The sequence below is a fragment of the Bidens hawaiensis genome, unplaced genomic scaffold (genome assembly GCF_021521415.1).
Source record: "Bidens hawaiensis isolate Kalapana, Puna unplaced genomic scaffold, B.hawaiensis_p1.1 tig00029598_1, whole genome shotgun sequence".
NCBI classification, from domain to species: domain Eukaryota; kingdom Viridiplantae; phylum Streptophyta; class Magnoliopsida; order Asterales; family Asteraceae; genus Bidens; species Bidens hawaiensis.
The window spans coordinates 130,912-154,974 of record NW_027505156.1 but is presented as its reverse complement, the minus strand read 5'-3'; the positions used below and the strand labels follow the sequence as shown (position 1 = coordinate 154,974).

The following is a 24,063-nucleotide window of genomic DNA, read 5'->3' as shown; positions in this document are numbered from 1 at the left end:
TCATCTCACCCTCCCAAACCCTATCATGGTGTTAATGGGATAGAATAAATGTTTGTGCTTTGTTGTTTCAGTTCTCAACTATATTTGAGCGTCTCTAACTCTCTATCTTTTAAGATAGAATATATGTTTGCTTAAATCTTACACTCCAATACCCTACCATACTGTAAGTGGGATCTTACTAGATCCGTTTGTCTGTTATTATTCTAATTCTTAACTAACAACACGAACGGAATCCGATTCTGATTCCAAGGAGAATATAAATCTCTAGACCACAATTCATGATCACATTCACACCTTGGATGCCTTTCTTTATCAAAGTTAAAAGGAAAGTAGGTAAGTTCCGTTAGTAAAGAACAACAAGCTGAGTCATTTCTTTATATGATGGGTAGACTGCCATGTCAGCAGCTGACTCAGCATCCACTGACCAACATTTTCAGAATATCTAATTTCTGACTTTAGTTTCCCATTGGCACCACAATGCATAGTATATATGCACAGGAATACAAGCATATTGACTGTTAGCTTTGGAATAGAGCTAGCTGACTTTGCATTCCACAAGCATGTTGTGTTATTATTCTTTAGAATAAAAGTATACAGTGGCGGATCCAGGAATTATTTTTAGGTGGTTCCCTCTTAATTTATAAGGTGGTTCCTACGCGTCTTCTATATATCCGTACACTATTATTTCGAAACTCGGGTGGTTCCGGGGAACCACCCGTTTGTATGCTGGATCCGCCCATGAAAGTATACTTTTATTTATTTTTCATTTAATAAATAACCCACCAGGTATAATTTTATATATATTTAGATAGCTAGTTTTGTTCCTTCTCATCCTTTGTCATTTCGCGAAATTTCTAATCGACATCAGTTGTCTTTATCATGTAATTATTCCCGATAATACATGCAATTAAGGATAAGCTTTTGATCATTGAATGGACATATTGACAGGAATCATGTTTAATGATTCATGTACCTACAATGCAATAACCTAGTTTTGACTCTAGTCAACTCAAGACTTTGACATTTCTTTGACTTAATGAAAACCACTATAATAATTAATAATGGATTAGCTTTTAAAAGCACTTTACACCAACCTAAGTTTGGTTAATTTCTTTTGGTAAAGCCAAAGTGATCAAATCTAGAACAAAAAGACAAAATGTGTTGTATGTTGTGCAACAAAAGTTGTACAATGTTTTAGGTCTAGAAATTCCTGTGCCCATGACAAATAAATAAAGTTAATGCTTCCCATAATGAAGATTACTATTAATATCCTAATGGGTACTATACTAAGACTGAGGGGTGTGGGGCTTCAACGGGGGCGTTAGAGCCCCTCCGCTCGCGCCCCCATGCGCTAACACCACACCACCAGGGCGCTAGCGGTGCGCTAACGGGGCGCTAACGCGAAAAACAATGCAGACGTGAGCCGGTTAGCGAGAGAAGAGAGAGGGCTGCACAACTTTTGATGGTTTTTTGACCGTTGGGAGCCGAACAAACCAAAAAAAAAAATATTTTCCTATATAATTATACCCCATTTCACCCATTTTTATACCAAAACCTCAAACCTTCACCCAAAATCAATTCATCTTCTCAACTTTTTTTAAAAAAAATGGCTGGAAATTGGTTCCCAAACCTTGATTCAGATTATCTTGACGATGATTTATGGTCGTCACCGCACCAACCGATGTTTTATTCGGAGCCGCAAGAATCATCCGGCTTTCAACCATCCAACACACAACCGTCTCCTAACTTTGTTGTTCCGGAGACACAAGAATCACACGGTGAAGCTACGGGACCAAAAAGACGCGTCCACCGGAAAAAACAAGTTGCAACGGACGGGTCGGGACCGGCTTCGACTCCGAGGACGAAACGGAAAGCCACTCCGTGGTCATCGGATGAGAAGGAAGCCTTGTGTCGGGCTTGGATAGTCATTTCTGAGGATCAGCGTTGCGGTAATTGTTTTAACGTTTTTAAAAATGATTTTTAATAAAAAAGTTAAATAAAAAAGTTAAATGCAAATCTAATTTATTTAGTCATTTTGCAGCCGACTACCAAAAGAGCAAGATTTTTTGGACAAAGGTTAGGGAGACGTTCTACATGCTCGTTGGGAGTACAGAGCGGAACGCCGATATGATTTCGGGTCGGTGGTCCGAAATCAGAAAATTTGTCGGCTTGTTTACTAATCTTTTCAACAGGAACAGCGGTCGTATGAGACCAAGTGGCAGTGATGATTTTGCGGTTTACAATTTCACGGTCGAAGAGTGGAAGCAGGAGTGTTTGCGGAGGTATGGGATGGTGAAGACGTGGGACGATTTAAAGTTGTGGGAGAGGTTGAAAAGGTGTTCCAAGTGGGTTGAGCTGGTGGCGCCGGACTTTGATGCGGAAGTAAGGCCGAAACGGACTAAAACTAGTTCGTCTGGAGCGTATAGCACTTCAACCGGGTCGGATTGCCGCGTTGGATTCGACCTAAACATTGCGGAGGAGGAAACATCTTCACCGCCGAGGAGGTGGCCATTGGGAAGGGACGCCAAGGGGAAAAAACCGGCTGAGGGGGAAGCCGTAAACATCGTCAATCTTGTTGAATCCCTCAATAAATTCAACAAAACCATGGAGGTGGTCTCTTATGACAAAAAGGAAAAAAGTCGAATGAGAGATTTGGACTTTCTTACTAGAGACTTCAGTAACCTAAATCCGGTCGATCAAATGCTAAGGGAAAAGCAAAAGAAACGTATCCGAAAGAGGTTGATCGAAGAAGACCAAGCCGAAGAATAAGAAGAATGTTTTTTTTAGTACTTTAATTTTTATTTTATTTTTAGATATTAATGCGTTTTTTTATTAATGTGTGTTTTTTTAATAATTTATGAGTTTTTTTAATAATACGTTGTTTGAATATATTTATAAAAAAAATAAAAAAAAAATTCGCTGGAGCCCCTGCTGGAGCCCCTCCACACCTGGGCCAGGGGCTCCAACGGAGGCTCTAACACCCCTCTTATCCAGTTTCTCTCACTGCCACACGTCATAATATTATTGGTTGGAGCCCCCATTAAAGCCCCCCACACCCCTCAGCCTAATATAGTGGTTGATGCTATTATATAATGGCCACTTTATTCATTTCATACCTAAACCACACACATATGAAATAATAATTAAAAAGAAAGTATATTGTACACAATTTGTTTTACTTCAAACTTTCATTTGAAGTGTGACAATGGTCCCACTTAATAAACCAAAATATTCTATTGGAGTAACCTTTCTGCTAGTTGCATGAGAAAGCACTCACCTCCACCGCTTTATTCTAGTTGTAAACATTTTTTTAGTGGGGGTGGCCCAAATATGTTACAACCTCATAAAATAAATCTTTTTTATTTATACTTTTAAACCTAAAAATCTAGGTAAAATTCAACTACAGGAAGTTAACATACGTGCACAATGGTTGTTACTTGTTACACTTCCTTGATAAATCTATATTATAAGGCAACAAACTAAGTAACAACCAACAAACACCTATTGTTAAGAGCATCATAAAAGCTTCAAGATTACATAGCACAACAAACTTATTACGGGGTACGATTAAAACAAAACCGATAACTAAAACATATAGAAAAGGAATTAACTAGCGTAAAACGTACATCACGAGCTTATTCATCAAGAAAGGGAACTGAATTCAGTGACAAAACCGAAGGCGGGAAATCTGTTCTTGGTCCCGCTAGAGAATAATATGCCAGTATATGTGCCGGATGCTCAACCTCTTTATCTTCTGCAACAAGAACTCTTCTTGAAGGAATTATCTCAATATTCCAAAACGGGCGGGCCATTGTTAAAAGATCATATCCGTTAGAAGACCCGCGATACCCTTGTACCCAAAAATATCTTAAAGACCTTAAATGCAAAACTGCTATAGCCAATGCTTGTTCACTGAAACAACACCCTCTAACTTCAAGTTTTTGCAAATTAGGGCAGCCTTTTGAAAACCCTATTAGCCCTTCATCACTTTCTCCTAGATAACCTAACAACATCCATCTTATGTTTTGACTATATTGACCAATGTAAGTCAACCCCACGTCGGTCAACCCTCCCGGCCGAAGATAGAGGGCGAATCGTCTAAGCTTTTGGCACCCACGTAGTAACGCCCGGACTCCGTTGTCAAGGGGTAAATCGGTAATTACCTCTTCTCGGTCTAGTAAAACGACACGGAAATCTTTAAGATCTTTTAAGTATGTGCCCATTGATTCGAGAGCCGCGTTTGTGATGTCTGATACGTATACGGCTATGTATTGCAAGTCTAAACAGCCTTCGGATATTGCGGTTAGCCCTCTTTGAGAAACAATGCCTTCTTCATCTTCCATTTCTTGTTCATCATCGCCTCGCTCAATTCTAAGCCGTTTTAGTTTCTTGCAATATTGAGCAAGAACTTCCATTCCTCGGTCCCCAATTACGTTTCGGGTCTGTTTATACGCGTAACATAACAAGCAGAAGTTTGGATTATTGTTTTGAAAATGATCATCAGACTGTTTGGCAACACATTTTGGAAGTGGTTATGATCATTTGATTATTTAGAGGTCAGATAACATTTAGACAAAGTCACAAAACTAGTTAGACAATGCGAATGCGTAGTGGGTCGACAAAAGTGAAGTTTTGGGCGAAACGGGGCTACAGCATCACCCCTAGACTACAAAAGAGCAGTTTTATTATTATTATTTTTTTTTGGGGGGGGGGGTACAAATACATTCGCCTACATTTGTGTGTGTAGGTAGTTTCTGGTCCCATTTAATAATATTATATTATTTATGAGAGCTACAACACCACCCCAGCAACATATTGCCCCTTCGTCACGTGTCAAAAATCCGCCCTATTTTGTAGCTCCTTCACTACACATAGCCTAAAAGAGTTTTGTTAGCCCTTTACCTTTTCTTCAAGTTAACTTGAAACTTGAAATAATTATATTATATTTCATAAAATGTGTCTGCTTCCTTCACAAAAATATCATTTTTATCGTCTAATTAATCAGGGCCGACCCCGAGGATTTAAATAACTCGGGCATTACAACCTTAAAGAACAAATGTACGTCCGAGAAACTATTTTCTATAAGAAATTAATAAGTTGTGTTGCCCAAATTTAATGTAGTTTATAAAAAATAATTAACATTATATATCACGAAAATTTTTTAGGTCCAAATAGGTAATAACCATTAAATCATTAACTCAAAAAAAATCAGACACAAGGTTTGAGGACCAAAATCTATTTGTTTGCCTCAAAAATGTTAACCCCAAATGTCAAAACTGAAAAAAGAAACCGAACTTGAACCAAACCCAACATACGAAAAACCATGAAAACTGAAGTTTCCGTTTTTTGTTCAGTTTGAGCCTAAGACCGACCCAAACATCAAGAAACTGCTTTCTAACCGAAAAAACACATAGCATGCAAATAAATTCAAAAAAGACAATAAATTTACCTCAAGAACTTCCAAATTTGGGCATTTTGAAAGTAATAGGCAATGATCCTCTGTATCAAGAAGAGCATACAACAGATCCAACTTTTTCAACCTCGAAGCAAACGGAAACACAATCGGCATCTCATTTGTACTCATATAATTCAAACCAAGGCGACACAGTCTTGGTGGATAAGAAACCGAATCATATTGTCCCCCTTGATCATTAAAACAACCTCCACTAAACTCTTCTAACGAAACCGCAGCTTGAAAGAACCCATCAAGATCCAAGATTTCACAATCGCCTATTTTGACCGACGCTAAACTCTTGCATTTTCGAGCTATAAGTTCAAGATCCTTGAAGTTTACTTGTGAAAGATCAGTCATGTAAAAGTTTAATGTTTCAAGAACAGTGTTGTTTAGTGCCAGCTCATGTAACCACTCTCCATCTTTTTCTAGTATTTGGCTTTCCTCCAGAAATAAAGTATTCAGGTTCCTACAATATCGTAAAATACATTATGTGAATTTCTGACACGGCACGAAGGCCCGACACGAACCTAACATGAAATTTGTGTGCTTGGGTTTGGTATAAATATTAAATAGGTTCGAGCCAGTTACAGGTCGAACCCGCCAACCTGTTTCGTTAAATGGGTCGAGTTCGGGTCTACCAGGAGAGTTCACGGGTTGACCCGTTTAACCCATTTGTTTTTATTTTATGTTCTCAAAATGTGTTTTATGTATCAAATTAAATTGGTTATATCTTAAAAAAAAGATAATGAAAAATATAAATTTGTATATTTTGTTGTAAAAATGTAAATTTGAAGTATTAATATGTGAAAGCAATAGAAAAACGTCAAATGGGTCATGTTTGGATCAACCCGTGATCATGCGAGTCGTGCTTCAGTTCACATGTCACAAGATTTTCGAGTCTGGGTTCGCGTCAAATTTTTGGGTTTGTGTCAGGTTGGAACCGCGGACAAAACCCATTTAATACCCTTAGAGCATTCCCTACAGCTTATCTATCTCTATCTATATAATTACTAAAAAACACTACATTTTCTCTCTCATATACAATTAAATAATATTTTTTTACCTCTTTATCATTATTTTTTCTCTCTCCTCCACTCACAACTACTTTCAAATATATTAAAAAATAAATAGAGCACGAACAATGTTCCTCTAAGTTACTCAAAATGCACTTATCTCTTTAAAATTTATCTCCTTCACTCACAGCCACTTATAATACTCTAAAATTTTTTAAAGATTTTTCTCACAGTTGAGAATGCTCTTAGATGACTATATAGATTATTATTATTATTATTATTATTATTCAAAAATGTACTTTTAATTAAGATAAATAACATGGCCCATAATAATTATTGGAGTCTGCTAAATGTTCACAACTAGGTTGAAAACTTTAACCTAATTGACAGCTCAAAGGCATTATGTGCTACAAGCCCACAAGACAATTTTGATTTTTTTTTTGAGGTCAAATTTGGTTCTAAGATTTTAATGCTAGTGATTTTTGAATGGGTTTAGCCTGAAAAGGTGAAATTTTGTACTATGATTCCAAAACTATGTGAATCTGAAATGGGAATGCTTTAACATGAAGAGATAAGATGGAATTTGTCTTTTTATAATAATGCAAAAGAAGAATAAAGGAAAAAACATAGGTGATAGGACCCAATAATAATAACATACTCAGATTATATCAATCAATAGAACAGGAAAACCCCACTAGGATTTTAATTCTGGCGACACAAAAATGGTGTTTGATAATATGATCTTCAAGGCTTATTACCCTAAAGTTGAATATCATATAAGAATGACCTGTTTTCTTATAATTTCATGAAAATAGACCAAATTATGTCGTTCAGAAATCAATAAATACATCCTGCTATTATTACACTGCCCAAAATTTCATATAGTTGTGCGTCATATCGTATATCACATCAGACATTTTTTTTAAATCAAAACATGTGACACAGGTTGTATATTTTTCACTCATACGACCAATATGACTAGTTTCTCCACGTATACGACTAGTATGACTATACAGGCCGCATGACTTTTCATTCATACGACCCATATGCCTGTATGGCTATCATACGGCCCCTATATGACCGATTTCTGAATGTATACAGTTGGTATGACCATACGGGCCGCATCAATCATTTATGTCAAGACAAAACATATTATATTGGTTGTATGATTTGCCACTTATACGACCCATATGATCATTTTCATCTTGTATATAGCATGTATGGCTATCATACGACCCTTATAACTATATAGATTGCATCAGTCATTTATATGTCAGTCAAAATGCAGCATATGAACATATGCTCTGTCACTCGTACAAACCCATATGACCATTTTCTCCCTGTATACGGTCCATATGAGTATCATAAGTTCATAACCATACAGACCGTATGACATGCCAGTGGTGTCTAGTCTAAGCAGTGTTTGAATGCTAGTTGTTTACACTAGCACAAAAAGAATACCTGCATAATCGACAAATATGCAACAACCCATCGGTCGAAAACCCCGAGCACTTATCAAGCTTCAAAACCTGAAGCACGTGCCCACGCGAGCGAGCAAGGACCTCAAGATCCTCATCCGTAACAATCATCCGTCTAAAATGAACCGCTTTCAAACACCCAAATGATCTCGCAATCTCCTCCACCCACGGTGTCACAAACCCGCCCCAATCCTCGGGTATTAAATTATACATCGCGGCTCGTGGCTTCCCTTTCAACTTCACCGACTCCAAATACGGAAACCGCTGGCTCAACCGCTCCGGCGTGGCTGCGTAACATAAAGCTATCATCACGTGCTTCCTTGTTTGAGCTTCCAACTCGTACCTAAAATTTAACACAATTTTGTTTAATTATTCAATATCCTCAATAATATTATTAACAAAATTACGAATAGGCGCCGGTTAATTGCTAGTCGGTACCCCATGAATATTAATTGTTATTTGGTCATAATCGATAAAAAACTGAAAATTTTATATATAAAATTTGGTGTATACATGTATATTTGAAAATTTACATATAATTTCCAATCCGATTAATCATAATTAATCGTTGGCCTGTACCCCCACCGTCCTAATAGCTTATAACGAAACTTTCTCTAATAAGATTATTTATCTTCCAATAAATAATAACAATAATAATACCATCTCCGACAGACTAAGGAAAGAGATTGACGGTCACGTGAGTCGTGTATGTACGGAATCAAACACTCGAACACTAAATCCGACATGTTGTGAGTTTGGCGGCGGGTGTTGTAACTGTTGTTCCGATGGTTCATGATTAGGTGTGATTGAATTTGGAGCACATGGGTTGAGATTTGGTGGGTGAAAACATGGGTGAGGAGATTTAAGGTTAAGGTACTAGGAAATCCGACATGACGTGAAGATCCGACAGGTTAGTTAAGGATGGAAGTGAACTGAAGTATGTTAGATTGAGGATTGGAAGAGTGAGTGAGTGAGTGAGGATTGGGATAGCGGTCGGACGGTGACAGATGGAAGGGTTTGTGTGGTAGATAAATTTAGAAAGGTGGAGGCGAGGGGTAACTAGGGAAACTTGCAATTACAAGATTCTCAGACGTTTTATGTGATCTTTATAATAATGGAAACCACTATGGGACAACTGTAATCTTAATAATCACCCAGATTTTTATTTTTTTGTCTATAACTTATTTTGGGTTTTTTCTGTTTCACGGGTGATTAATATTAATAAGATTAACCTTTTTCACAATTAGGGCTCATATATCACAATTAATATTATTAAGGTTCCTATTCCACGGCTTCTGATTTGATGCATCTGGATAATCCAAGGCTGCTATCCAGAATATGGATTCAATTCTAGATCGATTCACAATAGGTTCCAGATCAATTCAATTCAATTGATGTACACTCACCCATTATCTTAGGATTCACAATATGGAAGGTATGTTATTTAAGTTAAAATTTTATGTTTCCTGATTCATCAATTTCGGAACGAACTCTAACTCAAAGTAATTTGTTATTAGTAATGAATGATAACCAGGGAATGGTTGACAATATGGAATCTACCAATTACAAACCAGGCCTATATGGTCGATGATTCCGGCATGGATGCTGTACAGATTTGACGATTCAAGTAAGCTAATTCATTCTCTGATTTGATTTTTGTTTTATAAGTTTTTGTATGTTATTATGATTATTATGATTCTGATTTCACATAACAGCTAACTCTACATGTTAGTCACCAAGTAAATATGGTATATGTATTTTTAAGTGATTTTTATATTTGAAGATGATATATGTATTTTAAATGATATTATATGACCCTGCAAATAATACATTATATCATAATCATTCAGTCAAAACAATGAGATTTCCTTAAATTATCACCATAAATCAATTAGGTTGTATTTCTATATTATAACGTAATTATAAGCCCAACAATACTTAAATTTAGTGACACTTGGTATCGAATTTTGTAATTTTCTATAGTGATTATCTGAGGTCCAAATTCAAGGGTGTTGGTGGTGGACAAAAATAAGTCACAAAGATGGAAAGTGACCCACAATTTTATTTTTGGTTCTAAAGATGTTACATTTTGTAGTTGTTTGTGCTTTGTTTCAAAGTGAAAATGTTTGATAAGTTTTAGTGTCATTGAAGAACAATGTAGAGGGTTGCTAACTTGCTAATACTTGCAATTCTTTGCTTCAAGAACTTCAGGTGCTCGCTTTTCAGTTATTTGAATTTTACCTACTTTCGTTTAATAAGTTGTGTTCTTGAAATTCTGTTCAGTGTTCTTTTGATTTTTTTTAAATGGGTTCATCATAAAAATGGTTTACAAAGTGTCTTCATGGCTTAGTAACGGAATCTTGGATTCAGTATGTTATGTTTTTTGTTTCCAAAATAAAGAACTACAGGTGTTCACTTTAGCTTAATTCTTTATATCTTATATAGTTCGATCGGGGTGTATATTAATTGTATTATATGGTTGCTTTGAGAATTTACGTCAACTGTGACAATGTGCAGGAAGGGATCGTGGAGTCAAAAGACAAATCAACCGTCATTAAGTGGTTTCGAGAAAAGATTTGACATGAATGATGAATCAAAGAAGAGTAACAAAGACGTCTCCAATAACTCGAAACCTTGGGAGCTGCGTATAAGCCCGTTAATGGCCCGAATTGCTCGTAAGTTCACTCTAAGATTGTATATTATAGTTTTACTTTTAGAGTCAAATATAATTGTTGACTTTGAACTTAACATGAAATTATAGGATTTTTGTTCTTAAGTTGATCGGCAAATATAAGTGTTATTTAGTTTATGTTGATTTATATAAACTTGGAGTTATATCTGTTATATGAACCATAAATAACTATATTATATGTCCTTCCGACTGTGTGAGGAGATTAAGATTTAAGAGAATGATAGTTTCTTTAATAACATGAGCAACCTTAAAATGGTCACTTTGATTTGGGTTGGAGTGGATTTTGGTAGAATTGGATACGAGTAATAACGGGCAGTTTTAGAAGTGGTTAATTTGTTTGAGTGTTGACTTTTGAATTGGCCAACGATATTTTTTGGAAGCTATTTTGAGTTTATGACTCAACAATATTAGTTGTTTTGCAGGCTTTTTGTAACATTATCATGGTGTCATGTGTTGCTGTTGGAGTTGGGTCAAAAACAAATTAGATACATGGTATTTTTTAGTAACAGGTCCTTCGTTGCTCTAAAGTGATGTAATCAGTATTGGTTTTCTCATACTTTGAAAGTTATGGATTAACAATGTTAGTTGTCTATTATTTTTCAATCCCATTATCAATATCGAACCCGTGTTTGTAACTATACTTATGGGTTCATACATGTATATTTCTCTCATCTAAAGTGTAAATAAGATGATATTATTGGCTATCATTTACAAAATTTTCAAACATTATACACATTTTGTATGTACTATATTTTTAGCCCGTGTGTTACACGGGTCCCTAACCTAGTGTATAATATGAGTATATCTAAATATAAAGCGTTTACATCAAGACAGGAAACAAATGGGCAACAAGTTACGCCACAAACTCTTTTTATATAACAAAAGTTAATATGTTAAACACTAAATCAATAAATCTTGGAGTCATAGCATTACTATACATGACCAGTTGGACTCGGCTAAGTAGCCCCACAATTGAAGATCCGAGGAAACTAAAAGCTTAAAATGAGAACAGTATAAATACATGTTGGTTGTCGAAACAAGCTTTCTCATGTTAGTCACCTCGCATGAAGCAGCTTTTAGAGCAGTCTGCCCGACCGTGAATTCACTACACCCAAAGCTCACCAAATGGGAAACTCTTGTTAGATCCACACACACATGTTTCCCTCCACTCCATCCAAAAACCAAAATGTCAGTCGGGCAAAGAGTTGAACGTCCATCTAGCAGGTCAGTCAAAAAATTCACAAGTGATTCTTTCTTAATAGATATATCAGCACGCATGAATATGTCAAATAACACATCTCTAACCATATCGTGTCGGTACTTCAACCCGAGGAGCTCTCTACAATGTATCGCGTGCTCCTCATACGAGTCCATACACACCTTGCGGAAAACATGGCATATTTCATCAACCAAAAATAAATTAATCATTGGGCGATACTTAAGGATAGTACGATACTCCAAATGAGACATATATTGGCCTAACCCATTTATAGGGATAGCAATAAGAAAATCTTAAGCATGTGACATCGTATACACTCAAAAATAACTTTTTGTATATCTGTCATGTCAAAGTGCATTTTCAAATCGGGAACAATTTACTAAAAAGAGCACATGCCAATGTATGTTGGACTTAAAAAAAGGGGGGTGTTTCTTGTTAGTAAAAATGTTAAAATTGAAGTTTGGAATCGTATCACGAAGACAAACTAGAGCACAAAAATAATCAGAATCCATACCGCATATACCACTGTCTCATAGGATGTGATCCTGAAGCACCACTTGGGCCATCGAGGCCACAAACTCACAAAGGCATAGGAGGAAACCTCTACAGCTAAATACAATCCAAACTCCCCATTCTTAATGGGTAATGAACCAAGGCGTCACCAGAGGTCTTCAAAGTTATGACCTCCACAAACTACATCATGTGTACAATGTCCTCGTGCCAAAGAAAAGTTTGACAATAGTAAAAAAATTTCACTATGTGGGTATCAAATGTTCAGGAAAGACGCATCAAATCAACAACATTAGGTGTTAAATATTTTTGATTTACTTAATATGTAACATTATCCTTTATCAGTGTTATACAGTTATTATACATATTATATTAAAAGTGGTGGTTGATGATGATATCGTCACCAGTTATAACATATATTGATTTCCGTTCATAATGTGATGATGATATCGTCACCAGTTATAACATATATTAATTTCCGCTCATAATGTAGTTCGAGAAGTACTAGGGTTCTATTTGACAAAGCCCACGTTTCAATTGCTCTCCTAGTTTTTTTGCCCTTTCGTTTTTCGGGCTTGACTAATGAAACTTGGCTCATATTAATTTTGGTTCGTTGAGAAATGTGTCACGTTATTTTATATTTATACACATATACATTATTTTATATTTGCACATGTTAGGGTGATAATTTTATATCCTTTTTATTTCTTTCCTTATTTTTTTTAGTTTTTTAATTATGTTATTCTGTTAATCTTATAATTAATTTAATTTTAAATAAGAAATTCTGCTACTTTTTAAGGAATCAACATAAAAAACATAACTGAAGAAACGTGGATCTACTCACTGGTAGCAGATCTACTTTCCTCGGGTATGATTAAACTGTTTCACCGATGGTTCCTTTGAATCCGTGTTCTTCCACCTACAAAATGAACAGCGCCGTTACTTACCCCTCAGAAAGGGACAGAGGGGTCCTCTTTGGGGTAACCCTCCGGCGTGAGAATCAGTATCTTTGTGGAGAAGATAATAAAGTGTGAGTCAGTGAAATCTCAAGAGTATTGCTGAATCGCTGAATACTCTTGATTGTGTGACTGTGTGTTTTTCTGTAACTGACTGTGAGTGAATATAATTCAATATGATTGAATGTGATATCACTGCTTGTAACTGTCAATGATTGAGTGTGAATGAATGTCTCATCAAAGTGGAGTTGATGCTGTATTTATAGTGCTAGGGTTTCCACTGGCTGGGCTCAGCCTCGTTGGCCTCCTCCAATCGCACTGCGCCACGTGTCCTCTGGGACACCTGGCGCTTTCTCGTTGGTTGAAATCATGTGGTAGCACATGTGTCATGCTGAGTTGTCGACCTTTCATTTGGCAGCTGTCAACATCAGCATATTCTTACTCCTTAAAAAGATGCCTTCTAGAAGAGTGTCTGACGTGCACAATCAAGGTTGCCCTGATCCTGATTTGGATAAGGACGAGGTTGATTATGTGCACGTGTGATATGCGCCCATCCTGAGGATGCGCGAAGTCTTCCTTTTATTCTCACGCGCAGATATTTCATGCGCAGGTGTGATATGCACGAGCGTGTGATATGCGCCGCGCGCTGGTGCGCCACGCGCATATGTGACACGCGAGCATATGTGATGTGCAAGAGCATGCGATATGCGCCGCGCGCATATGTGATGCGCGAGCATATGATGCCTGAGCATGTTTTGTATGCGCGATGCGCCTGGGTTTTGGCTTTGTGCCTTCATAATGTCTTTATCTTGTGGGTTGACCCGCCTTGCTTGGTGTTGAGGCGGGTACATACCTCTTCAAGCCCCCCCAGTCTAATGTGTGTCTTATCTTGCGCGAGCGTGGTAAGATAGATATTAGACTCACTGAATTGTCCTTTTATAGGGGGTTTTGTCGTTTTCTTTGTTGTTTCCATCGTCGCGCGAAGTTCTATCCATTTGGTTGAAAACGAAAGGTCCAAACACGTGGTTGGTTGGTGATGACGTGCGCCGTAAACGTGTCAGACGTTTCGTGTGCTCGAGGTGCTACAGTTGCCTTTCACGTCCCCTCACACAGCTGTCTTGAACACGTGTCGCACTCGCATTGGTTAGTACCTGCGAGTGGGGGCGCGTCTCTGTTCCGTGGCAGGTCGGTTACATCTTTTTGTCCCCTCACACAGCTGTTAGGGACACGTGTCGCGCCGTCGTTGGGTTGCCCCTGCGAGTGGGGGCGCGTGAAACCGATCAGCTGCCACATTTCTCTCTCCTGGGCCTATAAAAGCAGGCCCTTAGGAAATTTTTATCTTCATCTTCATTGTTGCTAAAATTCAAATTTCTGCTTTCACATTCTGATTTGAGTGTTTACATCGATTCGAATCCTCGATTATCGGCTATTACAGTTGTATGTCTGATAGTTCATACTCGTCTAGCCCTTCAATCACCTCCGTTGCCTCTCGAAGACGCCGTGTGAAATCTGTGGTGATGTCGACATTGAAGCAAAAGGGGAAGGGGAAGAAGGTTGTTGAGACCACATCGGAGGAAGTAGGGAGGACCAAGGCCACCAAAAGGTGGAATGAAATCCCCTGCAAATTGAAGCAGGCAGATCTCGACAACCTGATCACCTCTCAGGGCTTTCCCACCCTGTTTGGCTGCATGTTGCCTAGGTCCGGGCAAACGGCGGCGGACCCGCCTGCCGGCTATATATCCCTATATAGCCACTTTTTCTCCCACTGCAACCTTCGTCTCCCGATGACAAGGTTTGTGGGTACACTGTTGAAGTTCTATGGGATTCACATATCCCAAGTCCATCCGTTTGGACTCGTGCGCGTGACTCACTTTGAGTTCATGTGCAAATCCCAGCGCGAGGAACCCACTCCTCGGCGCTTTCAATATTTTTATAAGGCCAAGATCCAAGACAATTGGATCTCTTTTATTCCTCGCAGTCAGAAAGTGAAGTGCTCCACTGTTTCATTCAAGAGCCTTCATGACTGGTCTGAGAGGTTTTTTTACATTAAGGCCGGTGTGATCCCCATCCGTATGACCATGCGCTCTATTACTTCTGCGCCTGCGGATGAGGGTGTCCTCAAGAACCCAACTGGCGCATGGGTTAAGAAACTGACCGCCGAACCATCCCCCGCGAAGAAAATTTGCGAGGAGGCGCTGGTTGGGGTCGGCATGAGCAGGCTCTGGGCCGACAGCGCGCTTGAGCCCGTTATCCAAGTCGACGGGTTGTGTAAGTTTTTTTTTTTTTTTTTTTTTTTTGTTTTTATATTTGCGCGAGCATCGTTCTTTTGCTGATATCATTTAACTTGGCTTTGCGCAGTCACCAAGGATTACATCCTTGCCGCTTATGATGAACATGTGGAGGGCGGCTCCGTCGAACTTGGCGCTGGGGAGGTTGGTTTCCCGGATCGCTTCGATGACCTGTTCATCCCAGTAGATCTGGATTTTGACTTTGACGGTGACGCGCCTGGTAAGTCTTCGCACTGCTGCTCATTCCTTTAGAATACCCAAGTTTATTAACATTTCTGTCGCTTGTTTTTGTAGATGCGCTTGAAAACTACGAGCTAGAGCTCGCGGAAGAGGAGGAGGAGGAAGAGGAGGCGCCTTTACTAAAGCGCAAAGCTAAGGGGAAATCTGGCGCAGGGGCCAGTAAGAAACAGAAGAAAGAGGACACCCCTGTCGCTCATCCCCATGCTCAAATGAAGGGACCTAAGGAAACCCAGGTGTTTACCACAAAGGTTTCTTTAGCTTCTCTGCCTGTGAGAGTGGGCAGACCTCCTGTCCACTTGAGGTATGGTGGCGTCGCCTCCTCCTTTCGCGCGGCTGAAGAGAGAAGCAGTGCCGCGCCTGCAACAGGTATACTTTATTTATCTTCATCTGGCTGATTTGTTATTAAACCTTTGCTCCTTTAAATGTTTGCAGAGGCAGCGACGGTAACAGATCAGCCGCAGGCGCCACAAGGTGCCACGGCTGCGCCGGGGACTCCATCGAAGTCCCCTGTTCTACCCTCTGAAAAGGGTAGAATGGATTTTATGGCGATGTTCGATGCGCGAACAGAATTGCGCCAAGGTAAGTTTTGCACATATGTCTTCTAAATTTTTCCCTTTGGAGTCAGTCATAAACAATTTTTCCTTGTTTATTTGTTCATAGGAGTTGTAGCTGGCGCAACAGTTGCTGGTGATACTCCCGGCGGCACTTCCGGCGCCGCTGGTTCTGGTCCTGCTCCTGCTAGTGCTGAATCTCCCCTTATTGGGATTACCAAGGAGCAGGAAACCGTATTGCGCGCCGAACTGGCGGCGTCGAGACCTCCCTCGCCTCCTCCTGCACGCAACCCTCCCCGCGAGGCTGGTTTGGAGCCTTCCAGGTCGCAGGAGAAGAGGCCTGTTGAAGAAGACGAGGAGGACGAGGGGGTTCAAGTTGAAGACTCCTTGGGAGACCGCGCCAGCCCTGCGATGCCGCAAGTGTTCGCAGCGCAGACCTCTGGTGGTGCTGGCGCTGACTTTCCTGCTTCATCCCCGCAGGTATGTATTGATTTGTTGGTCCGCTGCGCGTATCTCCATATAAGTATGTTTTATGACTTAGAACTTTTCTTGTGTTTTGCAGGAAGGTGTCCCCGTTTACCGCCCGAGATGGAATATTAATGAAGAGAGTTCCTTTCAATCCATGGGCGTATGCGAGGACTTTTGGGCTCATGCCGTGCCTCCTACTGAAAGGAGGTATCAGGAGGAGCGCACCCGCGCGGACTTGCTGAACGACCATGTTTTCGCTGGGTCGGCTTTCTTCGCTGCTTCCCAAGAGCTTCGTCGTGATTATGTTAAAGTACGCGACGCTCTTGTGGAAGCCCAGCGAGAGGCTAAGGTGGCCGCCTGGAACCTGTCTGATGCTCGCGCGCGAGCTGAGAAACTCCAGGCGGAGCTCAGTGAAAACAGAGCAAGTGCCAACACCGCATACATCAAGCGCGGGCATGAGCTCCAAGCTGCGCGGGAGAAGCAGCAGTTGGCGGAGGCCGAAGTTGCCAAGTACGCGCGCAGAGTGCGTGTCTTGGAACAGCAGGCCGAGGCGCGTGACCAAGCTATCGTCCAGAGTATCACTGAGAAATCATCACTGGAGAGCGAGGTTGCGCGCCTTAAAAGGGATTTGGCGGCCGCGCAGGCCGATAGAGATGAGGCCTTAGCGACGGCGGCGTCTAGCCAGGAAGCACTTGGTGCTGCGCAGGCGGAGAAAGAAAAAATTTTGGCGGCAGCAGCGTCTGATAAGGAGGAACTAAAAAAGACTAAGGAAACTGTTGAGTTATTAAACTCTCAGGTTCCTGCCCTCGAGACGTCTGTTGCTGGCCTCGCGCAGGATCGCCAATGGCTGGTATCACAGGGCATGGCTCGGTGCGCTTTGGCGATGAAATATTCCGCCGAGTTTCAAGCCCTTGTGATGGACTGCAATGCCGCCGCGCGTTTGGTGGGCCGAGCTGAAGGGTTTACGGATGGGTATGAATATGGCATGTTGAGGAAGAACCCATCCGAGTACCCTTACAAGAGCGATGCGGCCTGCGCGGACATGGCCGCGGTGGGGGAAAAGTATATGAATACTCCCATCCCCATCCTTATGCAGGTACCTTGATCATAATGAGTTTTTACACTAACTTTTCTAAGTGTTTTGTACTCATTACTTTTCTAATGATTTACAGATAGCTGCGCTTGCTGACCAGCCCGACCTCGGCGCGCTAAAGAAGTTGCTTGATGATTGCGAGAGGGCTGGTGGCGATGATGGTGGCGCGGGGGATGTTGCCCCTGCCAGCGGCTCTGGCGCGGCGAAAGAATCTTCTCGTGACACCGTTGTGATCGAAGACTCCAATGAGGAGGAAGAACTTGACTATGGTCAGTTCGGGGATGAGGAGCAGACCGCGCCAGATGCTGCGGGAGATGATGAGGGTGATGAAGCGGCTGACGTCGACGTGGAGACTTGAGAAGCCCTTCATCAAATTTTGTATATTTATTTTTTATACTTGTAATTTATAACTCATCATACTTGTAAATTTCGATCCAATGGAATGAAACTTGTTCTCTCGTTTTCATATCTTGCGCATTTCCATTCATCTCTTCATGTTTGGTTGTATAGATATAAGATATGCTTGCACGTTAAAATAAGAACAAGGTTGTATGGAAATTATTCACTTAACCTCTGTTCTATTTTGTTTGTGGTTCTCGCAGTATCTTGCTCATGCTGACCTGCGCGCTAACTTGTCGTTATTTTCTTTTTCGCGCGTCGTTGTCGCGCGGGCTGGAAGTATGAGTTTAGCCATTACATGTCAGCTTGTGTTACTCAGATATCCACTATGATTCCGCGCGCGGCCTCGACCTGAGACCTTAACATGATATGGCATGTACTTTGCCTTAGTTGTGTTTAAGGATTTTTATGATCAGGCTGCGCGGGATGTAAGATGGATGTTTGTGAGTGTTTTGAGCTAAGGCTCTTTGTTTTGGGCTAAGGCCCTGACGTTTTTAGAGTTAAGACTCATTAACGTGTTTGAGCTAAGGCTCGTAAGTTTGGGCTAAGGCCCTGACGTTTTAGAGTTAAGACTCGTTAACGCATTTGAGCTAAGGCTCGCGCATGTATGTTTTACTTCGCTTTATTTTGTTTTGAAGTCAATATAGTGTTGTCATATTGTTCCAATTTAATAAAGGAAGTGTGAAACATGTATGCAAAGGTAATAGAACAAATATTGAAAGATAGCGCGAATCATCATTCATGATGGCTTAAAAGCCTTCATTACAAATTTGAACTTTTACATGAAGCATTTTCTAAGTTGTGCCGCGTTCCACGAGCGCGGTATCTTTTTTCCATTCAAATCTTTTAAAGCGTACGCGCCTTTCCCCAAATCTTCTGAAATTTGATAAGGTCCCTCCCAATTGGGGGACATTTTTCCTGGGGGTATTGCGCGACTAGCTTCATTGTTTCGAAGGACAAAATCATTTTTCTTGAAGTGGCATTCTTTAACGCGCTGATTATAATATTTTTCCAGCTTTTTCTTGTATCTGGCTTCATTAATGATAGCCGCTTCTCTGCGCCCTTCAAGCAAGTTAAGGTCCAATCTTCTTTCGCGCTCGTTATCAGTTTTGCTCATCATGAGTACCCTATGGGATGGGCATCCAATTTCTGCTGGGATCATAGCCTCTGTCCCATAGGTTAGGCTGAACGGGGATTCGCCATTGCTAGTTTTGCTTAATGTCCTGTGCGCCCACAGGACATTAGGTAACTCTTCGACCCAAGAATGGGATTCTCCCTCCAACCTTTTCTTCAGCCCATTTAGCAAACTTTGATTCGCGCGCTCCACTTGACCATTCCCCTGAGGGTGGTAGACGGATGTGAAGATTTGGTTGATGTGCAATTCTCTGAGCCAGCTTGATATCTTCCTGTCAGTGAATTGTTTGCCATTGTCGCTCACAATTTCCATGGGAAGGCCAAAACGGCAAATGATGTGGCTCCAGATAAATTGCTTCATCGCCTCAGCTGTGATTTTTGCTAGTGGCTTGGCCTCAACCCATTTTGTGAAATAGTCTATCGCCACTACCAAAAATTTCACTCGCCCTTGCGCTTGCGGCAGGGGCCCTACAATATCAATGGCCCATTTGTGGAAAGGCCATGCGGAGGTGACTGGAATCAAGTTGTTCTTTGGACGCATGGTGTTTGGCGCGTAGCTCTGACATGCCTTGCATTTTTGGATTTCTTTTAGCGCATCCAAGTACATGCCTGGCCAATAGTAGCCTGAGCTCATCGCCTTGGCAACCACCATGCGCGGGCCAGCGTGAATTCCACAGATTCCTTCATGAATCTCCCTAATCACATAGGTTGCTTCTTCAGCATCCAGGCACTTCATGAGCGGTCCAAGATAAGAGCGCCGATATAATGTACCATCAAGTAATTCATAGTTCTGTGCCTTGTGTCTTATCTTTCTCGCCTGTGCGCGATCGTCCGGTAACTTCCCCTTCATCAGGAATTCTGTTATTGGAGTTATCCAGGATGAAGGGGTTGTATGAATTACAAGGACCGATTGCGTTTGCACTGACGGGCTGCTCATTACCTCCACCCTGACATCTTTGCCAAAGTGATCAAAATTAGTTGATGCCATTTTACTCAACGCGTCAGCGGACTTGTTTTCGCTGCGCGAGATGTGTATTATTCTGAAGAAGTCAAACTGCTCAACGAGCTTTTTTGCCTGCTCTAGATACAGAGGCATTGTGTTCTCCTTGGCGTCATATAGGCCGTTGACCTGAGCAGCTACCAAGTAAGAATCAACATGCGCCTCTAGTCTTTTAACCCCAAACTTGCGCGCGATGCGCAGACCAGCCAGCAGGGCTTCATACTCAGCCTCATTGTTGGTACTCTTGAAGTCCAACCTGATAGCATAAGTATATTCACGATTATCAGGGTCCATCAGTTTGAGGCCTGCGCCGGACCCTTCGCTGTTGGAGGCTCCATCAGTGAATAGCCTCCAAACATCTTCTTCATCATTTGCTCGCGGAGGATCTACCTCGCGCTGAGCTTCTTCAATCTTTCCGTCTGGGATTTCCGTGATGAAATCCGCCAAAACTTGACCCTTTATCGCTGGACGGGGCTTATAAGTGATCGTGTGTTCACCTAATTCCAGCGCCCACTTTGTCAGCCTTCCGGAGAGCGCGGGGCGTCGCAAAACTTGCTGGATGTTGTAACCAGTCAGAACTTCAATAGGATGACCATTGAAGTATCTATGGAGCTTGCGCGACGCGTGTGTTAGTGACAAGACTAACTTTTCCATTATGGAATAGCGCGTCTCAGGGTCTGTGAGCACCCGACTCACATAGTATATCGGCGTTTGTATCCCCTTGCGATCCACCAATAATACTGCGCCGATCGCGCGGTCTCCAGCTGACAGGTACAATGTAAGGTTCTCGCCAGGAAGTGGAGCTGTGAGCGCTGGCAATTTGATGAGACATTCTTTTATCTCAGTGAAAGCTTGCTCAGCCTCAGGCGTCCACTTGAATTGGCTCTTCTTCAAACAGTTCCTCAAGGTGTTAACGAATGGAGTAGATTTGCTGGCGTGGTTCGCTAGGAACCTGTTGATTGACACCAATCTACTATTCAGCTTCTGAACCTCTTTCATGGTGGATGGTGAAGGCATGTCAAGGATGGCTTCCACCTTTTCAGGGTTCACCTTGAAACCATCCTTAGTGACCATTACACCAAGAAATTTCCCCTCTTCTGCGCCGAAAGTACATTTGCTCGGGTTGAGCTTCATGTTAACCTCCGTTAGGCGCTGAAGGGTTTCCTCGATGTCTTTGAGCATTTGTCTCTCCTCCCTGCTCTTGATCACCAAATCATCGACATAGACTTCTAGATTTCTTCCGATTTGTTCACTGAAAACCGAATCCATAAGTCTCTGATAGGTTGCGCCCGCATTTTTTAAACCAAAGGGCATTTTTGTGTAACAAAAAACACCCTTGTCGGTTCTGAAGGCCGTCTTGTCTTCATCCTGTGGTGCCATTTGAATCTGGTGATAGCCTTTATAGGCATCCAGGAAACATTTGAGCTTGAATGGCGCCACGGAGTCCACCTTTGCGTCGATGTTTGGGAGGGGGTAACAATCTTTCGGACATGCTTTGTTGAGGTCCTTGAAGTCAATACACATTCTCCATGACCCGTTGCTTTTCTTTACCATCACAGGATTGGCTACCCATGTCTGGTATCGAATTGGGCGGATGATGTTTGCGCGCAACAGGTCCTCCACTTGCTCATTCATGGCCTTCGCCTTTTCATCCCCCATGATTCTCTTTTTCTGTGCAATTGGCTCCACCGACTTAAACGTGTTAAGAGAATGTTGCGCCAAGTCTCGCGGGACCCCCGTCATATCGGAGTGTTGCCACGCGAAAACCGACGTGTATTTTGTAAGCAACTTTTTCATTCTCAATCTCGTTTCGTCTGAAATGGTTGCGCCAATTGTGACCGTTTGCTCTGGGAATTTTGGGTTTAAAATCCACTTCTCTGGCGCATTGTCGGCCATTGTAAGTTTCATTCTCCCTTCCCGCGGCGTGCTTGTCACTGCGCACAAATGATCGCGGTAAACAAATGCTACGCCTGTTGGTGTAGGGATCCCCAATGCGCCGTGCGCTGGCGACGGTACAGCATTAAATTGGGCAATCGTTCCCCTACCCAGGATCATATTGTGGCATGACGTGGTGGGCAAGACCAAGAAGTTGACAACTTCGGCTCGCTTGTGCTCATCATCCCCCATAGTTAGTTCAAACTGAATCTGGCCTAGGGGATGTATGATTTCATTTGAGACACCACAGATCGGTGCGTTCACAATTTCGAGCCGCGCTTGGTCTGCCGGGTCTAACTTTCTGAAACACTGCTCATACATAATGTCAGATTCGCTTCCAGTGTCCACCAGGACCTTTGACACTTCGTAATGAGCAATGTGTGTGGTAATGACTAGAGGACTGCTTATTGAAGGGCCTCCCCTGATTCTTGGGAAGATGACTTGCTGCTCGCGCCAATCTCCGTGAATTTGCGCGCTTCTTTTTCTTGACGTCTGCCCTTGTCGTCCCCCCTCAGCCACACAGATTCTTTTGTACTTCTTGCTGGCAGAGGCTCCCTCCGGTTGCTCATCTTCTATTCTTTGGTTTTTTACCAAGTGAGCCAGCCTGCCCGACTTTACATCCTTCTCGATCGCATCCTTTAAATGATGGCATGCGTCGGTGTTGTGGCCCGGGGACCTGTGAAATTCACAATATTTGCCACTGTTTTGCGGTCCCTTGTAGTGTAGTTGTTTGGGAGGCTTGAATTGGACATTCTCAGTACTTAACACCTGTGAAGGTGTTTTAGTGAGGGGAGTCCATATTCTTGGCAGAGGTCTGCTGGGATCTCTGCCGCCCTCCCTCTTGTCACCCTCCCCGTGTTTACGAGCATCCTTTTGGGGCTGGGGTGAGCTTGGTTGCGCTTGTTTTTCCGCGGAAGAAAAACTTGTTGGCTGCAACCTGGACCATACAGAGTTCTGTTTGGGCCTCTTCTCTTTGCTGCGCGGTGATTCAGCCTGATGCGCTCTTTCTCTTGCCCTATCTTGGGCAATCTGTTTCTCATTTCTCGCGAAAACTCGCGATGCCTCCATTAACTTGGCCCACGTGGTGGGCATACCATCTTTGCTTACGAGAGCTCGTCGTAACTGATCACTGCGCGCGCCTTGTATAAAGGCCACGCGCAGGAGCTGCTCAGTTATGCCCCCGATTGCCAGGGACTCCTGATTGAAACGAGTGATGTAATCTTCAATCGTTTCATCATTCCTGCGTATGCAGTGCATGATGTCATCAGGATCGCGCGTGTGCCTGCGCTGCTGTACGAAGTGGGCTTGGAACTTTTCTAATAGTTCCTCGAACCCATCAATTTGCCCTGTCGGCAAGCTTTCGAACCATACCCGCGCAGCACCCGTGAGGCAGCGAGCAAACATATGACACCATGTTGGCATCGTCCAGCTCTCTAGGTTTCCCGTGTTATAGAAACCCTGCAAAAAGTCATCTGGATCTGTTGTGCCATCATATTTGCCCAGACCACTTGGCATCTTGGTCTTGTGCTGGATGGGAGCCTGCGCGATGCGCGCAGTAAACTTTGAGTGTTTTACCAGGATGGCTGGTCTGTAGGGTGTGGTTACGTCAACTTGCCCTCTGACCGGTGGGCT

At 41.9% G+C, this 24,063-nt stretch overlaps 1 protein-coding gene across 1 annotated transcript; it reads right to left on the bottom strand.

Moving 5' to 3' along the window:
• Positions 1-3,493: 3,493 nt before the first annotated feature.
• Positions 3,494-8,988, bottom strand: LOC143611123 (coronatine-insensitive protein 1-like). Its single transcript, XM_077085411.1, has 4 exons — positions 8,607-8,988; positions 7,930-8,289; positions 5,450-5,921; positions 3,494-4,442 (listed from the first exon to the last, which is right to left on the bottom strand). Exons 1-4 carry the CDS (start codon positions 8,738-8,740, stop codon positions 3,636-3,638), a joined length of 1,773 nt encoding a protein of 590 aa, XP_076941526.1. The 5' UTR covers positions 8,741-8,988; the 3' UTR covers positions 3,494-3,635.
• Positions 8,989-24,063: the final 15,075 nt, after the last annotated feature.

Excerpts from the sequence above, each read along its gene's own strand:
- LOC143611123 (XM_077085411.1), bottom strand. The coding sequence starts at position 8,740 with ATGAACCATCGGAACAACAGTTACAACACCCGCCGCCAAACTCACAAC. Across the intron at positions 8,290-8,606 it reads TCCTTAGTCTGTCGGAGATG|GTACGAGTTGGAAGCTCAAA; the intron begins GTATTATTATTG and ends GTTAAATTTTAG. Across the intron at positions 5,922-7,929 it reads CATATTTGTCGATTATGCAG|GAACCTGAATACTTTATTTC; the intron begins GTATTCTTTTTG and ends ACGATATTGTAG.